Source organism: Tiliqua scincoides, chromosome 9 (assembly GCF_035046505.1).
Source record: "Tiliqua scincoides isolate rTilSci1 chromosome 9, rTilSci1.hap2, whole genome shotgun sequence".
Classification (NCBI taxonomy): domain Eukaryota; kingdom Metazoa; phylum Chordata; class Lepidosauria; order Squamata; family Scincidae; genus Tiliqua; species Tiliqua scincoides.
In genome coordinates this window covers 22,967,954-22,985,599 of record NC_089829.1, presented here as the reverse complement: position 1 = coordinate 22,985,599, position 17,646 = coordinate 22,967,954, and the positions used below count along the sequence as shown (strand labels likewise).

Sequence of the window (17,646 nt, the reverse complement as noted above, 5' to 3'; positions counted from 1 at the left end):
GATGCGCGGCTCCCGGAGGCGAAGGCGGCTGAGCGCTCGCTGCCCGTCCCCGAGCCGCCCGCGCGAGGGCTGGCTGGCTGACCGGCCGGGCATCGCGCCTTCTTCCACCCGGGCTCGAGCTGCGCTGTGGCAGGGCGCGCCGTCGGACTCCTGCGCCTGCTGTGCGGGCGGAGCTCTTGCGCGCCGGCGAGGCGAGGCTGGGCGGGCGCCGCTCCTCCGTCCGCCAGGGGCGCTGCGTGCGGTGCCGAGCCGAGGCACGGCAACGGGGACCGGCGGAGAGCCTGGCCGGGTGGGCGAGCGGGCCAGCCAGCCAGCCAGCGGGGCCGGGGCGCGGCGGCGATGAAGCGCGATCGGCACGGCCGGTTCCTCCCTGCGGGCAGCGCGTCTCCAAGCTCGCCCTTGGCGCAAGTGGGCGCCTCCAAGCGGGACGCCTCCGCCCGGGCCCGCCGCGGCCGCGCCGCCGTGGCGCTCGCCCGGGAGCAGGAGGAGAGCGCGCCGGGGGACCCGCAGCTACAGCCGCCGCCCGAGCGCTGGGCCGCCCCGGGAGCCGGCAACGCAGCAGCAGCGGGTGAGCGGAGGCGCGGGATGGGGGGAAGGCGCCCGATCCGCTGCGCGCTCCTCGGAAGTCACAGCCCAATCCTATGCATGCCTACTCAGAAGTAGACTGAGTCAACGGGGCTTACTCCCAGGAAAGTGTGGCTAGGATTGGGCTGTCAGCCTGCAGTCCTGTCACTCTTTCCTGGGAGTAAGCCCCGTTGACTATAATGGGGTTTACTTCTGAGTAGGCATGCGTAGGATTGGCTCTCAGGCTGCAGTTCTATCCACTTTTTCCAGGGAGTAAGTCCCATTGACTATAATGGGACTGACTTCTGAGCAGACATGTATAGGATTGGGCTTTAAGGCTGCAATCCTATCACACTTTCCTGGGAGTAAGCCTCATTGACTATAACGGTGCTGACTTCTGAGTAGACATACATAGGATCGGGCTCCCAGCCCGGGCAGGAAATGTGCGTGCGCCCTGGCAGCGCCCTGGCACCGGGGCCGTACTCAGCGGGCAGAGGCGGAGGCCGCTAGCCGAGGGGACCCGCACGGCTAGCCGTTCCCCTTCCGGCTCCGCCACCCAGTTTGCTGCGCCTCCAAGCGGCTGCCCTTGACCCGCCGCTCCCGGCTCAACTTGTTCCGAGCCTCGCCAAGCGCTGGCACTGTCAGTCAGCTTCCGATGCTAGGGGGGAGCTGGTGGAATAGAGCATGTGCAGAGTTCCTTTCCTCATCACTGGGTAGCCCCCCTCAGGTGTCACCTGAAATCTCACCCTTCTTCTGTGATGTTGATTCCAGGGCAATCCAGGGCTTCCTTACCCTCCATGGGTAGTTTCAGATTCCATTCAAGTGGATCCAACCAGATCACTAGTTCTTGATCACTAGCCCCTTTAGGGCTGACCCAAAATCTTTTGCCACCCCTCCAGCAACTGTCCTGTGTATGTTGGGGAGTTACACCTGTACCATTTGCAGAGGATGCTGGGGTGCTCAGTGGGGCGCCTTGTTGCCACTGCTTGCTTTGCTGGTGCTGCCCACAGGTGTGCTTGGGTGCCACGTCCTTGGCAGAATCCCTGTTAATTAATTCCCAGATTTGCTGCTCTGCATGGAGACTTGCCTGTCCCCACCCTTGTGTTCCCTCTCTGCAGCTCCAGGGCCATTGCTGGTGCTGGGTAGATGGGTCTCCTTCACAGGGTGCATAACTCGTGGATGGAAGTTGTGGCCACCTCATTATGGCCATTGGCATGGAAAAGGGATTCGAGAAGGTCAAGGAGGAGGGATTGGCTCCTTCCAGTGGCTGTTTGCTCTTGTGGGGAAAGGGAACTTCCAAGTTCTGAGGCATTCTACCTCTGAAAACCAGTTGCTGGGGTGCAGTGGCACGGGGTGCTGGTTTGTTACAGTAGGAAGTAGATGCCTGGTGCTCTGGATCTTTCATCCCAGAGTGCTGCTTGAATTCATGAGGATGAAGCAAAAAAGGATTGCCCCTCCAGCACCAGGGAACTAACTTCCTGGTGCCAGTGAACATCAAAATGCCCTTTTCTTTCTCCTTGGAAGAACATCTCCCACCTTGCACAACTGAACACCAAGAGTTCTTCTGGAGACCCCAGAATTTAAGATAACTTTGTCACACAATGTCTCTCAGAGGATTCATCCACTGCAGGTCCCTAGAGTCTGCTTATGTAATGTCTGAACTTAGGACCCTGGGCTGTTAGGTATGTGGATGGACACCATCAGGCCCTATATTTATTGGCATGATTTGTCATCTCCCTGGGACCAATTCCTTTGACTTGTGCCAACATGCGTGTTGTGGGCTGCAGCTGCTTTGAACTCTCAGGTGTCTTTGCTACCACCTCAGTCCACTTGGGTACCATATGTTGGACTGTCTGGTGGCCTTAACTCTTGGACCTAGATCAGATGGCTGATTTTCCCTCCTCTTATTGCCAACTACCACAAAATACATCTTGTTAGAGAAACCTGCCCAAATGAAATTTCCCAAATTTCTTTTTCCCTTTCCCAAATTCCTGAAAGGTTTTGTGAAACAGGCCAAACACACTGATAGCTATGTGAAGTTGGAAGGAGCTACTGAGGCAGTCTGGTCCAAACTGTCTCAGCCAGGCCCATGTTTTGGGTGAACCCGCATGGGCTGGTGAGCAAAACAGACTTTGAAGGTGCAAAAGGAGACTATAGGAGTGGCTGTAGCTCTGCCTGTAAAAGGTCCCAAGTTCGAATTATGGGCATCTCCAGATTCCTGTTCAAAATGCTGGATAGCTGCTGCCAGCCAGTAGCTACAGAACCGAACTTGGTGGTCGGCCCATCTCACTCAAGAGAAGGCAATGCCATGCGTTCATAAAGTTCCAGATACCTGTTTCACTCTGCAGTGTTCCTAGAAATGCGAGATCAGTGCTTAGGAAAGAGCCATGTGCAGGCCAGAAGGAAGAATTGAACTTGGAGCCTGGGAAGGGAGGATGTTTTCTAGGCCAAACTTTCCCTTATTTCCCGTGTAAGTGTCTCTTTTAAAACATAAACATTCCCTTTCAGCTAGACTTGGAAAGACTCCTGTTCAGGTGCCTGGGGGAGAGGAGCTGGGTGCTGGCAATGGGCAAGGCCTGGGGAAAACAAGGCCTGTGATTGGCTGATAAGACTGCAAAGCTGACCTAATCTCTGGAGGCTGCTGGAATGGGGGGGCGGCGGAGTGAGCCCTGCCTCTTCCAAACCAGGAAGTGCAACTTGTGGCTTGTCTAGCTGCTGTGGGGAGTTGCAGATCCAGCCCTCAAAGCGAGCAGCAGACTGGAGGGAGCTGGTTCCTGCTTCCCTTGCTGTGCTCAGTGTTTAATGGAGCCAAACTCTGCCAAATGGAGCCAGGCCCAACTCTGCCCATGGAGGCAAGGGCCACACTCTGCGCTGGGTTCAAGAACCAGGTGGCTTCCTCTGGTAAGGGAGGAGAAGGACCTCCAGCAGTGCTGTTGTGGAGGCTGGTTTTGCCAGCAAAGCAAGGAGGCCACTGTTAAGCTTCAACCTGAGGCACTGGTCATGTGACTTGAGCTGGGCCTTCCAGGAGATGCCAGGCTACAGGAGAGGGAAAATGTCCTACTGGGTATGCAAGGAGTGTGGGTCCAAGAGCCCCCTTTGGAGAGAACCAGGGGGGCCTGCAGTCAGAGTCCTGAGTTGCCTTATTCAGAATCACACTTGTCCTATCTTGCTGACAAGACCACCCCAGTAGTCTCCAACTTGACTAGAGCAGGGGCCCTCCTCGGACACCAGTCTGCAGCATAGGACCCCCTACCAGAGGCCAGCAGGCAAGAAGGCTGCTGCTGGTTGTCTCCTTCTAGGCCAATTGGAAGGACAGGAGGGGCAGAGCAGTTACCTGATTCTGATAAAAGAAGGGAAAGCAAAAGCCAGGCAGAGAGTAGAGGGTGCATTGTGCCTAGGGAAAGCAGGCATGTGAGTGGGAGACCTGGGAAAATTGGGGGGTTGTCCAAAGCCCAAGCCTTTGGTGGGATTGGCCTCTGGGACTCTGGCTTCTGTTTGTCTCCAAATACAAGGGTGATGGCAGCAGCCCTGCCCTGACCCACTGAGGTCTGATTGTGATCTTTTTCTGGTCCTGTTCAACTTGTGACTCTGATGGACAAGGAGGGTTTTTCTCAGCTCTCCTTCTGCATGCCAAGCAGTGTTGTCATGCTGAGTCATGGCCCTCTCTTTCTGGAGAGATCAAATCCCTCCAGAAAAAAGAAAAGAAAAAAGTCAGACTCTTTCAGTCTCCCATGGTTCTCTCATGGAAGCAGAAGACCATCTCTGGTTTGTGCCTGGCCTCCTTGAAGCCCTGCTTCTCAGGAGTGCTGAGTCCTGATTTGGAGTAAAGTGAAACCAAACCAGAACCTTCAAAAGGCAGAACCTCTAGAAACTGTGCAGCTCCCTGGAAGAGAATGCCATGTTGGAAGAAGTTCAAAAATGCTTCCATGCTCACCCTGCTAGGCCATGGAAACCACTTCCACTAACTTGGTTAGTCATGTTGTGGCATTTAAAATGATAATTCTTCAGAACTGCAACTCTTCAGAATTTCAGACTCTTCCAATCCAGCTTTTAGAGAGTGTTTTCTCTAAAGTGGCAGAAGTTTTGTCTTAAATTGATGCGCGGGGAAGACATCCTGGATGACACAGGGCCACCTTCTGTGAATGATTATGAGTGACAAATTGGGGGTACAAAATCCAAAAGTGTACTATTTGCAGCTTTTCATTTGCTACTGTTTTAATTGCTTTAAATAATGAACCAAGGGGATGGACTGCTTTAGAGGCAAATTATGTGTTCTCCTACCAACCCCCGCAACATTAGCTGCTGCACCTTTTCACCCCAAATTTCATTTGCCACTCCACAAGTAATTGTTTCCAAAACATTGCACTCTACATTTGGCAAGAGTGGGCAGAGCAAATTAATTCTGTCTCCATCTCTCTTCATTCTTTTTGAACTACACACCCATTGTTCTTTAATTCCACTAAAATAACTGGCTTTGAATCTTGGAAAGAAAAAGAGTTGTACAGACTCAGATGTTTTTGTTCCAGGTGCACCATTCCCAACTCAGAGCTGCCTCACTGTGATCAGACCTCAGTGGGTTCAGGTCTTCCGAGTCTTGCCTTTCCTTTCACAACCAGCTGTTAGAGATCAGAGGCTCAGGCCTCTTCTCTTGCTCAAAATGCTGACTGCAAACCCTCCTTCCAACTTTTTTCTTCTGCTTGCAGCTTTTTTTGTGGGCTTAAAAATGATAGGGGCAAAGGAGCAGGGTGATGAAATTTCAGCTCATGATTGAAATGCTTTTTGGCACAAAAAGTCTTTTCAGTCATTGTCTGCTCAGATGAGAGAGAACTCCTTTTAATTCGTACTTAGGTGGTATTTATCTTCTCTTAAGTTGCATCATATTCATTAAAAAATATTCTGTGCCATGTTGGAGAGGCTGTAAAGTGACGGATTTGTACTGCCGTATGGGGTGGATATACAAGAAGATGACTTGTTTCTGTTGGAAACACTTCTCACATCCTTGACCATCACCTTGTAGTAGATCTCCTGCTTGTTTTCACAGAAGCCCAACTGGGCATCTTGCACATAGACCTGCCATTCTACAGCCAGACCCACCTCTGCTCAGGCTTTAGAAGGAGCAGCAGGCTCCAGTAGCAGGAGGGTCATCACAAATTCTGAAACAGCACTTTGTGGATTCTAACTGGACCGGAGAGAGTATTCTTTCCACATTGAGGAAAAACTGAATTGTCAGGCCTGCTTTGTGCTTATAAAGGCTAAAGCTTGGTTTAAAAAAATTTTATTCATTTGGATGGTTGAAACCTTTTTTCTCATGTAGAATCCAGGCTTTAAAATGGTGTGATCACAGATGAGGGAACACTTCAAATTGAAGGATGCAGAGCAGCATTTCTCAATGTTTGTCCCCCGCCATACCACTTTGCATGGTACATCTATTGTAACTACCACTGGAAGTATCTGGTGATGATATCATCGGCAGTTACTTCTGGATTGTGAGGCCAGACACAACTTGACAAACACCAGTAAGAGGCTCAGGTTGGACAGGAGGACTTTTTTCAGGCATGCAAAAAGCACGCTTTGGAGCTCTGCCTGCTAAGCCAAGCCTCCTACTGCTGTTTGTGGTGTTGTGTTACTGGTATGGCTGCCAGGCAGCAGGGGTCTAGGGGTCCTGCATATGCCACCAGTCACCACTTCAAGTACCATTGGTGGTATCCATACCACTGGTTGAGAAACATTGATGTAGAGCAAGGGTGTCCAAACATTTTGGCAGGAGGGCCACATCATCTTTCTGATACTGTGTTGGGGGCCGAGAAAAAAAGAATTTACATTTAAAATTTGAATAAATTTACATAAATGAATATATTAAAGATAGAACTTATATGTATGAATGAAGGTCTTGCAGTAGCTCATGGCCTATAAAAGGCCTTGCACAAAGCAAGGTCAGCTGCCACTGCTGCATTACGGACATGAAACACCAAATAGTGGAGGGAGCCCTTGTCCCACAGCTCAGGTGACAGGTTGAACAATCGTCCTCACACTGAGAGCAGTTGCATCGGGCCAGCACGGGCTCCAGCAAGTCTCTGGAGGGCCAGAGGCTCATTGGAGACTGAGGGCTCCCCGTGGGCCGGATTGGGAGTCCCTGAGGGCCACAAGTGGCTCCCGGGCTGGGGTTTGGTCACCCCTGATGTAGAGGATTGATGGTTTAAATTTGACCTGTGGTCCAGAAGGATGCAGCAGGTGATGAAACACTTTTGCCATGTGGTGTTTCTCAGGTGTTGCCTAAGAATACCACTTGGGGATCAGTTTGGCCTGCAGTTGGGTGGGTGTGTCCCATCCCATAACCCAGGCCTCCTCCTGTTTCCTTGGCATGCCCAGGGCTCTTCTGTGGCTCTGCAGGAGCTCATCTAGCCTGACTTCTTCTCTTTCACTGCAGCCCCCGCAGAAATCGGCCGGGCTGTGAGCACAGGCCACTGCCGGCTCTGCCATGGGAAGTTCTCCTTGCGGAGCCTGAGGAATGCTTTTGGGAAGGTCCCCGTGATAGGCGAGAGCTCTGAGAAGCAGCGTCGCCTGGACCAGGTCTTCTTCATGGACTTCCAGCGCCTCGTTGGAGTGGCTGTCCGGCAAGACCCTGCCCTCCCCCAGTTTGTCTGCAAGAAGTGCCACGCACAGTTCTACAAGTGCCGCAGTATCCTCAAGGCCTTCATCCAGAAGGTGAACGTCTCCCCTGTTGGTCACATCAAGGCGAGAGGAAAGTAGGTTGCACAGCTTCTTGAGTTTCAGGGCTGCTCAATGAGGAGCGTTTGCCTGTGAAATGCTTTGCTAACATTCAGTCTTAGAATGGGGGGGGGGTGCAGAAATAGGCAGGCGATGGGGGTGGCTGGAGTACTTTCCTGGGAGGAGAGACTAATGTGTGGGGGAGGCCTTTTGAATTTGGAAAAAATATGACTCAGGAGGGCAAGACTGAGACTTACAAAATCAGGCACGGTGGAGACAGAGTTTTTCTTCTCCTCTTGCATCCCATGAAACTGACTGATGGGAGATGGAGGACAGATTAAAGGAGGGACTTCCTCGCATAGTGCAGACTTAGTCTGTGGGATGAAGCTTGTGACTTGCATGGTCTGATTTGTGCACAGGCTTCCAGCTCCTGGGAGGGCTGTCATGCCAAACAGTGAAAACAGCCAGCTCTGTTTTAGGTAGCACAACTACTGCTTTTAGCTCAGCGTATGCTGTGCCTAGGTCTGTGAGAGGCGACTGATTTGTGCTGGCTCCTCTTCTGCCTGCAGGAATAATGCTGTCCAGCCTCTGCCTGCCGACAAAGGAGGTGCTCCCTGTTTGGGTAAGTGGAATTATTCTGGCTGTTCTGGACATTGCGCTCGGTGCAGAGAGAGGTCACAATGTGTTGCTGGCCCTTGCTGCTGTTGTCGTTTCTTCTATGCTGCTGTCCTACAAGGCTTGTTGTGACCAGGGTGGGTTTGGTGCTCCATGCCTGGCAAGGCATATTTATAGGGGTGGTGCTAAGGTAGCTGTGTGCAATGCAAGATGTGTGGACTGATGTCCTTTGTGATATGGCAGACTGGCTGGGGGGAGCTGCCCAGATGCAACAGTGTAACTGCTGGCTCGGTCCTCCTCTTCTTGGTCTCTCCCTGTGAACAGCAGACCTGATCACTTCCAGCCCCCAGTGCCTCCACAGCCTGGTGCGATGGGCCCACAACCATGCCGAGAGCTGCCAGGTGGCGCCAAGCCTGCAGAGCCTGCTGACCTCCGAGTATTGTGGGATCATCCGAGCCGTCTGGGGCTGCGGAGGGGGCCATGACTACATCATGAGCACAGACTCGGACTTAAGCACTTTGCTGGTTGACAATGCCTTGTCTGTCAAGTGGGAGCTGAAGAAAGGTTCCGCTTGGCACGTGACTGGCAATGGGATGGATGCCAACAACGCCGAGGTTGCTGGTGCCCTGCCAGAGTCCCAGCACAGCACAACCCAGGCAGCAGCCAGCCAGCAGCCAGCCAGCCCCGAGGCAACCTTGCCTGCGTCAGGCACAGAACATGAGGGGTCGCAGAGCCAGGACCTGCCTTCCTTGTCAGCCGTGGAAGTTCCGTTGCAGGAGGAAAGCCTGCCGCAGTCAGCCTGCCCGCTGAACGGGAGTCCAGGTAAGAGGCTTGTCTGGATCGTAGGTGGGAGGATGAAGATGTATACCATTTTTTTCCAGTGGTTTTGTTTCCCCCCCCCATAAAATTTAAACTACACAAGGAGCTGAATGCTGTTGAGTAGCTGCATCTGTAAGTCGCCTGGAGGAGTACTGTCTGTTGCAACAAAACACAACAGAGATTCTTGTGGCACTGCAATGACTACCATGTTCTTTCAGCAGAAACATTTATGGACTATATTTCATTGGTAGCATGAAATGTTCTACATATGTTTACATGCTGCCAGTGGAGAACAAGTGCACATGTAGTACAGTATAGTGAAAAAATCACTAAGTTTTCAAAATTGGGAGTCAGAGTCCATGATCACAATTATGTGAAAGGCAGCAATGGATGAATGCCAAGCAACTCTCAGCTCAGTCCCTAGTGATGCTGAGGTAGCCAGGGCAACTCTTTTTGTCTACTGTTGTGAGTTGTTGCTGTATTTAACATAATCATGGTCATTGACATGATTTTCTGACCCCCCCCCAACCTTCTAATGACTTCCCCCCATTTTTCCTGCCCCCACAAATGCTCACTGGGGATTTCACTTCATTGATCTGATGACATGGACTGTATTCCACAAAAAACTTAAAATGAGATAAATGGATTAGCAATTAAAGTGATGTAAGATTCTTTGATGTCTGAAAATATTTTTGAGTATTCCAATAAAAATTATTTTTATGTAAAGGTGTGAGATGTACATCAGATGCACTTTGATATTTTTTCTGTAATAAAGTGTTTCAGTTCATATACTCTCTGAAAGCTTTTGAGCTATTTCTGCAGCATGCAAAATGAACCTGCTCTACTTCTGTGGTTTTGTATAAAAATATGAGTCAGACATGCTTAGAGGGGGGCCTTACTTAATTTAGGGCACTAGAAAAGTTTCCCATTCAGACTGTTCTAGGAAACCCACCTCACTGCTCTTGCTCTTGCTCCAAGGCACTAATAAGGAAAGGGTTCTTTACATGCTCTGCCCTTTAAACACACACACACCTACCCACCACCAGCTTCTAGTTTTGCAGGGAAAGTTCTGACATCTGCTCAAACCCTTTTGGGATTAACAATTCCATGGGGTTGGCTTTTTAAGTTCTCAGGATGCCCAGTTCTCAGGGTGTGTCCTTTGCAAGCCTGTTACTTTGCACCATGTCAATGAGATTTTTCCTCTGCTTAGATTTCCTCCACCAGCATACCCAGATACCCATCGCCTTCTCCCACAGAAGCAAACCTCTGCTAAGATAACTAGTTATGAAAGTGCCTCAGGACTTTTCTGCAATGACTGTGGCTCTGCTTTATTGTGTCTCTCTGTTCTTTGTAAAGTACCTTGTTGTCCATTTCCCTAGGACAATTGAGTGAAAAGCCGGTTCTGTCTTCAGCCTCGGATGAGCGGGTAAAAGACGAGTTCAGTGACCTTTCTGAGGGGTGAGAGAAGAGTGGGTTTGAAATGTCATCTTTGCGAGCATGAAAATTAACATAGGGGGAAGTCACAGAAGGGGTTTAGTCACTGGAGATGCTTGGCGGGTGGGTTGAACCTGTGGCCAGCACATAGATTCTTTGGTAGCTTTGAGTACAAGCTCACAGTGCTCTTCCAGCTGCAGAGCCTGTGGGCATCTGAGTGTCCTTGCAAAGAATGGGCACCCAGCCCTGTTTCCTCTGGTCAGGGCTCCCTCAGAACCTGACAGGGACTCTGGCAAGCAGATCCAGAGCCCATTGAATGTGTGTGTGACTGCAGAGCAATGAGGCCAGGCTTGTTTGGCTGCTATTATGAAGGAAATGGCTGTTGGCCTGCAGACTGGGTGGCTACAGCCAAGATACTGTGTTACCTTGTAGGTGTTGACTTCTAGTAAAACCTCATCTGTAGGCCACCTTCAATGAATGCAGCTTCAAAATCAACATTCTGTGGTCTAGGGTACCCAGATCTTAAATTCTGAAAAACATGTAACATGAGTTAGTGATGCATTTGGGGTTTTTGCTTGAATCTGGTATATTTCTCCAATGGGCTGGACTTTAGGCATATGCAAATTCTGCTGCCATCTGATGCCAGTGGCAGTAGTTCCAAACAATGCCATGTGGAGGGTATGACTTTTAACCAGCAATAGATAGTTGGGGGTACATAGACCCCTTATGTGGTGGTCTTGCCCTCTGGAGACTTTTGCAGGCACCATCCTCAGCTTTTTAGTTTTAAAACTGACATTCATGAGGGCTAGAAGCTTTGCTTGTTTCATGGCATAATTTTCTTGACACTGTGTTTTTTGGATTTACTGTCAACTGCAGCTTTTCAAGGAAATGGAGTTTGTTCCTTGAATTCAGGGCACTAGGTCAAGGAAGGCGGAGCCTGGTTAACTACCAGATTTATAGTGGAAATCAAAGCGCTCCTCCTGTCACCATGTTGATGCTAAGCAAAATCTTGCTTGCCTCCTGTTTATGAATAAACAGGTCTGTCTACTTTTGCAGAGACTCCTCCAGCGATGACGAGAACGACAAAAGAACACGGTCTTCAGACGATTCCTTTGAGCCTTACCCAGAGCGGAAGTAAGTCCTTTCCTTTTGGGTTTTTTTCATATGTGATTCTCTTGGAGGCCCAGAGCAAGACCAGAGTGCTCAGCTTTCTCTTATAGGAGTTTAATGTCTCCTCGCCTCTAGGGCAGTGCTTCCCACCCTGTGGGTCAGGATCAACTGGTCAGGATCCAAGGCTGATGGAAAGATCTGATAATTGCCTTAAGCCCTGAGGCATTCAGATAAGACTTCAGATACATTACCTGCCTACTGCCCTGCAAGGAGCTGAGCTCCTGCAGTTTGTAAGCATGTGTAAATAAAGATAAAGTTTGAGGAACTTTTTCTGGTCAGTATTACTCATAAGCAAGCAAACAATTATTTTTTTCTAGATCTCCTTTTTTAAAAAGTCTGATAAACCTAGGTGGATTCCAATAGAGTCTTATTTTAAAAAGTGGGTCCTGGTGCTAAAAGGTTTGGGAACCACTACTCTAGGGGCAAAAACCTGTTGTCAAGACCCCGTTACCCCTCCCCCTACTTGCAAGTGTTAACATCTCTCTCCCCCATAATGGTTGTATTTACTTACTACGTTTATTTCCCACATTTCTGCCTGAGCAATAAAGGCTGAAGTCTCTCTCTCACGCTCTTGATGGTTTCGTCAAGAGCTGAGAGCCTGAGGCTCATCTCTGCTATTTTTGTTATTTATTTTTAAAGCCATTTACTGTACAGTATCCCACTTTTCTCATATAAACAAAAATTTAGCACAACATCGGTCTGACAGTAATAAAGATATAGTAGCAGGCCTGCAGGAATTAAATCAGCTTGACCAAAATCCCCAGCCGGCAGAATTCATAAGAACACAGCTAGTCGGTGCAGACAAGCCCAAGAGTCCTCTGAAAAGGTCATGGCTTTACTTGGTTCCTAAATCACCACAATATGGGGTGGGGGGGTTCCCTTGAGCCTTCCCTGGGAGAGCACTTTCATAAGGCCAGTAACACTACCAAAGAAGGCTCTGCTCCTATTGGACAGCCACTGTGCTGCAGCTGGTGAAGGTGGTGCATTTTTCTATCCTCCGCTAGTGACACGTGGCTTGTGGTAGTGTTTAGAACCATGACAGAGAGGCAGTAACAATGCCACACTCCCTGTTTTTTTCCCCATTAGGGTATCCAACAACCGAAAAACAGAAAGCAAGGAAGCGAAGAAGGCAGATGAGCCCAAAATAAGGAAGAAGCCGGGTCCCAAGCCTGGCTGGAAGAAGAAGATAAAATGCGAGAGGTGACATGCCAGAATGTCCAGGGATGAAGCTTTGTGGAAGAATGGCACTGTGGCTTCTCACTGACTGCTCCCTCTTTGTCTTCCAGGGAAGAGTTGCCAACCATTTACAAGTGTCCTTATCAGGGCTGCACCGCTGTGTACAGAGGGGCAGATGGAATGAAGGTATGGCCAAGAATCTGTTTTCTTCTTGGGAGATTCATATTCCACTTTTCCAGTTCTCAAGAAAGTTCTCAAGGGGCCTGCTGTAAATAATAATATCACTTAGCACAGAGTAATTAAATAAAATGACAAAATAAGGAGGTTAAGAAGCGTCGTCAGATGATGGTGGAAGGTTGGTAGGGAAGGGAACAAGCACATCTCTTGGGGCAAGGGAGTTCTGCATTCTGGATGCCACCACAGAGAAGGCCCTCCTGTGTACATCTCCCTGCAAACGAGCTCAGAAGGTGGAGGTGCAGAGAAAGACCTTGCAAGATGACGCTAATAGGTGGGCAGATGCCAGGGCATTGCTGCCTGCTATGCGCTGCGGTACTGCCCTGGCTGTAGCAGAAATAGGACAGGACAAGTACCAAACGCAGCATTTCCTTCCAACAATTGTTGCCATGTTCATTTACTTACAAGACAAATACATAAATTTAAAAGTTAAACCCACCAAAGCCCGACAACTAACTAATTAAAAGACCTGAATTATTAACAGCAGCACTGTTTTTGTCTGGATCTCCTCTATGGAGAACTCGTGCAAGGAAAGCGCCCTACAGGTAGACCACAGCTTCGATACAAGGACATCTGCAAGAGGGATCTGAAGGCCTTAGGGATGGACCTCAACAAGTGGGAAACCCTGGCCTCTGAGCGGCCCGCTTGGAGGCAGGCTGTGCAGCATGGCCTTTCCCAGTGTGAAGAGACACTTTGCCAGCAGTCTGAGGCTAAGAGGCAAAGAAGGAAGGCCCATAGCCAGGGAGACAGACCAGGGACAGACTGCACTTGCTCCCGGTGTGGAAGGGATTGTCACTCCTGGATTGGCCTTTTCAGCCACACTAGACGCTGTGCCAGAACCACCTTTCAGAGCGCGATACCATAGTCTTTCGAGACTGAAGGTTGCCAATACAATACAGAATACTGTTTTGTCTCCCCCACTACTAGCTGACAAAACAAAAACCAGGCTTGTAACTTAAGATCCATGTTTGATTGCAGACTAATTACAGCAAAGCAACTTCTTCCTTCTTTGCTCTATTGTTATTTTCTAAGGACTGTACTTAGATTTAAAAAAAAAAAGCAGCAGGAGCTTAGAATCATATTGACAAATACAAAAAGGCAAACACATCAGGTCAGGTACCAAACCTTCCAAGTTAAAGCTGACCAAGTGGACTGGCTGCAGGAAGGGAGAAGACAGCCTGGCTGCAAATCTCACCTGTGCTCTTGCACAGAGCTCTGAAGCATTTGGTCAATGGTACCAACAGGCCTGAGAGAGCAAGGAGGAAGCCCAACAGCCTTGGCAAGTGGCCTGTGTGTGTAAAGCTCCCTCCTCTTCTTGACTTTAGAAACACATCAAGGAGCACCATGAGGAGGTCCGGGAAAGGCCCTGCCCCCACCCTGGCTGCAACAAAGTGTTCATGATTGACCGGTACCTTCAGCGCCACGTGAAGCTCATCCACACAGGTATGTTGCATTCCCAGTGGAAAAGCTGTGGCTTTGCATGGAAGAGAGGCCACTTCCCTGCCCCAAATCCTGCCTCTGGGAAGGCAGCAGTGGGTGTGAAGCTCATAGATTCATAGGTGGCAGAAGCCACACTGTTGGTCTTCAGCTTTTTCGTGCCATAACCCCAATAAATAAAACATGAATCTGTGAACCCACCACCGATCCCCCTCCCCCTCCCACCCTTGCTCTTGTCTTCTGGGCGAGTTAGGGGCAGAAAGAGGGAAAAGGTGGTCATGGAGTGGGCTTTTAAAGGTTACTGTGACCCCACAAAAGAGGCTTCATGACCCCATTGTGGTAATGAACCCACAGGTTGAAGTACACTGCCCTAACACATGGGGATAAAGTTCTGGCCTGTCAACATCTGGAAGAAACAGAAGCTACTCAGGCCTTGTGTGGGGTCGTTTGTCACCTGGGTAATTCCATTTGTCAAGTTTCTGTCTCTGCTCTGCTATCAAGCTGTGCTTCCGTTCTCTTTGCTTCTTGACAGTATGTACTGTAGGAAGAACTGCAGCGACTGGTTTAAACTCCCCCCCATTTGCTTTTCTGATTGCAGAGGTGCGGAACTACATCTGCGACGAGTGCGGCCAGACATTTAAACAACGCAAACACCTCTCGGTTCATCAGATGCGCCACTCAGGCGCAAAACCTCTCCAGTGAGTGCCCTTGATTCTTGCCCGTCAGTGTCCAGATTGTGTGGCTTTAACGGAACAATACCGCTTCCCAGTACTGCTCTATATAATATGAAAGACTACCCAAATTGTAAATGCAGCAGTAAAGGGGCTTCTCTAAGCGGGAAGCAATGTGTGTAATTTCTTGTCTCAAAGATATTGTGAGGTGGTAAGCAAACATGAGTGACAGTTTGAGGAATGATGCTCCTGCCAAACGCAGGTGAGAAAAATGTACAATTGCATGGGACTAGCCCTTATTTCGGCTTGCAGAATAACAACAGCCAGGACTGTTCTTTTGGTTGTACCTGCTGTCATGGACTGAAGGCAGCTGATAGTTCTAAGATGCCAAACACCTAAATGCAGGCTAGTGTAGCAGCCACAGAGATGTTTTTATTTGAGAAGTTTATATTCCGCCTTTCCCATGCTGAAGTAAATGGCCAATGTGGCTTGCAAATCTCCATAATAAATGTACACAGTAGATAAAAAGAAAACCAAAAAACAAATCAAAGCATTAAAAACATTAATTCTAACAACAAAACAAACATGGAAGCAAAACAAAGTAAAACCAAACACTTCTGGTTGAGCCCTTGGGGCAACAAATGAGTCCAGGGAAGTAGTTAAGCCATAGCAGGGTGGTAGAGGCAAAGGGCAAATATCCTCTCAGCAATCAAATACCAGACAAAACAGGCATGTTTTGAGCCTTCAGTGAAAAGCCTTGTGGGAAGTAGTTCTCAAGTCCCTGAAGGGAATTTCATAGCTGTGGTGCAGCTACAGAGAATGCTTGATCTCGAGCAGCCACACCTCTCAGTTGGGACAAAGGTGGCACTTGCAGAGGAGCCCCCTCAGATGATGTAAGAGGTCAGGCTGGAATGTATGGAAGGAGGCAGTTTTTCAGATAGTCTGGACCCAAATCCTAGAGGTCCTTAAATGTTAGTATTAGCACCTTGAATTGGGACTGGATGCAAATGGGCAGCCAATGTAGCTGCTGAAACAGTGGTCATTATATCATCTAGCCCCTGTAACCACCCGGGCTGCCGGCTTCTGCACTAATTGCAGTTTCTGAACCATCTTATAGGGTAGTCCCATGTAGAGCCTATTACAGTAGTCCAGTCCTGAAGCATAGACCACCGTGGCCATGTTAAGAGGCTTCATCAAGCCTCTCTTGCAAAAGTGCCAGTTACTGAGAAGGGCATATTCCGGTCCCTAAGAGAAAATAGAATCCCATTGTAGCAAAGGTTGACCTGTAGTCCTGTTTATTGGGGGAATCTCCCCCTCGCCCAAGCCCACTTGCATTGCTCTGCTGGTTTCCTGAGTGGTTAAAGCTTCACTCAGAGGCAAATGCTTTTTGATACAAGAGCAGCTCAGCCTGTAAAGTGCTGCGTAGATCAGGCCAGAGATGGAAAGTACCTGAACTAGCAACCTTGCTGAAGCTAAGCAGGTCCATTTCTGGTCAGTACCTGGATAGACTGCCTGGGAACCCACTGTAGGCTGCCTTGTGCTCTGTGGTCATTAGGCAGGATATATTTGGTGTAGAGAAGCACCCTGATTCAGCTGCCTCAATTTGAGTGGAAAGTAGCACCTTATGTTTGAAGCAGCAAAGCCCCCTTCCTTCTTGGCAACAGTGAGGTAAGGCAGGTGGCTTAAGACCCACTCAGTGCTTTTCCTCCTCTCCAGGTGTGAGATCTGTGGCTTCCAGTGCCGGCAGCGAGCATCCCTGAAGTACCACATGACCAAACACAAAGCAGAGACTGAGCTGGAGTTTGCCTGCGACCAGTGTGGGAAACGCTTTGAGAAGGCCCACAACCTCAACGTCCACATGTCCATGGTGCACCCGCTGACCCAGACTCATGACAAAGCCAAGGCAGCCGAGGCAGGGCAGGAGGCTCCGCCAGACACCTTGGGAGGAGCTGCTGAAAGCCAGCCTGTGAAAGCAGAACTCAGTGTGCAGCAAGAGCCCACCTGAGATGCAGGTGGAGGGGAACTGGTCCAGCCTGGGGGGAGTTTGAAGTGTACATTTGAATGGAGTCTCCAAAAATAGACTTGGCGGGGGTTGCCTCTGCTTGCTCATGAAAAAGCTTTCCATTGGCGTGATCCTCTGAGTGTGCTTGTGTCCCAACGCCACAGCCGTGGCACACAGAGCCACGTGAACCATGTCTCCAAAGGCAGCAAGCTCAAGGGCTGAGATGACAACACCTGTTGTAAAGGTGTGCAGTCCGATTTGCTACTCTAAAGATGATGGAAACATTCAGAGCCCAGACCATGCGTTTTAAATTAAGTCCCAAAGCCAACTGTAAAGGAAGCAGACACAGAAGAGATGGAACCTGATTTTTATTGTAACAAAAAGTCATGGTTATGCTTGTAATAAATTATTTACACAGTGTTTTGGACAGATGAGGCCCCTGGCAACCAGGCCCTGCCAGGCCTTCTCAAGCCCAGCCCACATCCTGTGAGCTAGTTTCCCTGCCCAGGTCAGAAAAGGAGCAGGTCTTCATCAAGCAGATCCCTCTCTGCCGCAGAGTTTGCAAGGGCAGCTCTGAGCTCTGGGTCCAGCTCTCCGCAGAGATCCAGTAACTAAGAAGGGGGGGGGGGGAGAGAGAGAGAGAGAGAGTCTGGTATCAAGGCAGAGAACTTAGCAATATCTGCCCATGGCCCTGAAGCAACCCAACAAAGCTGGTACCAGTCCTCCACAGGTTAGGCTACTGCCAGCGCTGTGACAACTGTGGTGTGCTGTAATCTCTCAGGAACATGGTGAGGAGGCTGGCTAGAGAGCACAGGG

At 49.7% G+C, this 17,646-nt stretch overlaps 2 protein-coding genes across 2 annotated transcripts in view; one reads left to right on the top strand and one right to left on the bottom strand.

Moving 5' to 3' along the window:
- Positions 1-269: 269 nt before the first annotated feature.
- On the top strand, positions 270-17,320 carry ZNF276 (zinc finger protein 276). The gene is made up of 11 exons (XM_066636941.1): positions 270-568; positions 6,992-7,310; positions 7,842-7,894; positions 8,215-8,709; positions 10,086-10,164; positions 11,197-11,274; positions 12,397-12,510; positions 12,597-12,672; positions 14,046-14,163; positions 14,756-14,855; positions 16,545-17,320. The coding sequence occupies exons 1-11, from the start codon at positions 340-342 to the stop codon at positions 16,831-16,833; spliced, it is 1,950 nt and encodes a 649-aa protein (XP_066493038.1). The 5' UTR covers positions 270-339; the 3' UTR covers positions 16,834-17,320.
- The window catches only part of FANCA (FA complementation group A), a 30,905-nt gene continuing 30,489 nt past the window's right edge, over positions 17,231-17,646 (bottom strand). The window contains exon 43 of the mRNA XM_066636940.1: positions 17,231-17,441. Within this exon, the coding sequence (XP_066493037.1) occupies positions 17,340-17,441 (102 nt within the window). The 3' untranslated portion in view covers positions 17,231-17,339. The remainder of the gene's footprint in view (positions 17,442-17,646) is intronic.

Excerpts from the sequence above, each read along its gene's own strand:
- ZNF276 (XM_066636941.1), top strand. The coding sequence starts at position 340 with ATGAAGCGCGATCGGCACGGCCGGTTCCTCCCTGCGGGCAGCGCGTCT. Across the intron at positions 12,511-12,596 it reads AAGAAGATAAAATGCGAGAG|GGAAGAGTTGCCAACCATTT; the intron begins GTGACATGCCAG and ends TTTGTCTTCCAG. Across the intron at positions 14,856-16,544 it reads TCAGGCGCAAAACCTCTCCA|GTGTGAGATCTGTGGCTTCC; the intron begins GTGAGTGCCCTT and ends CCTCCTCTCCAG.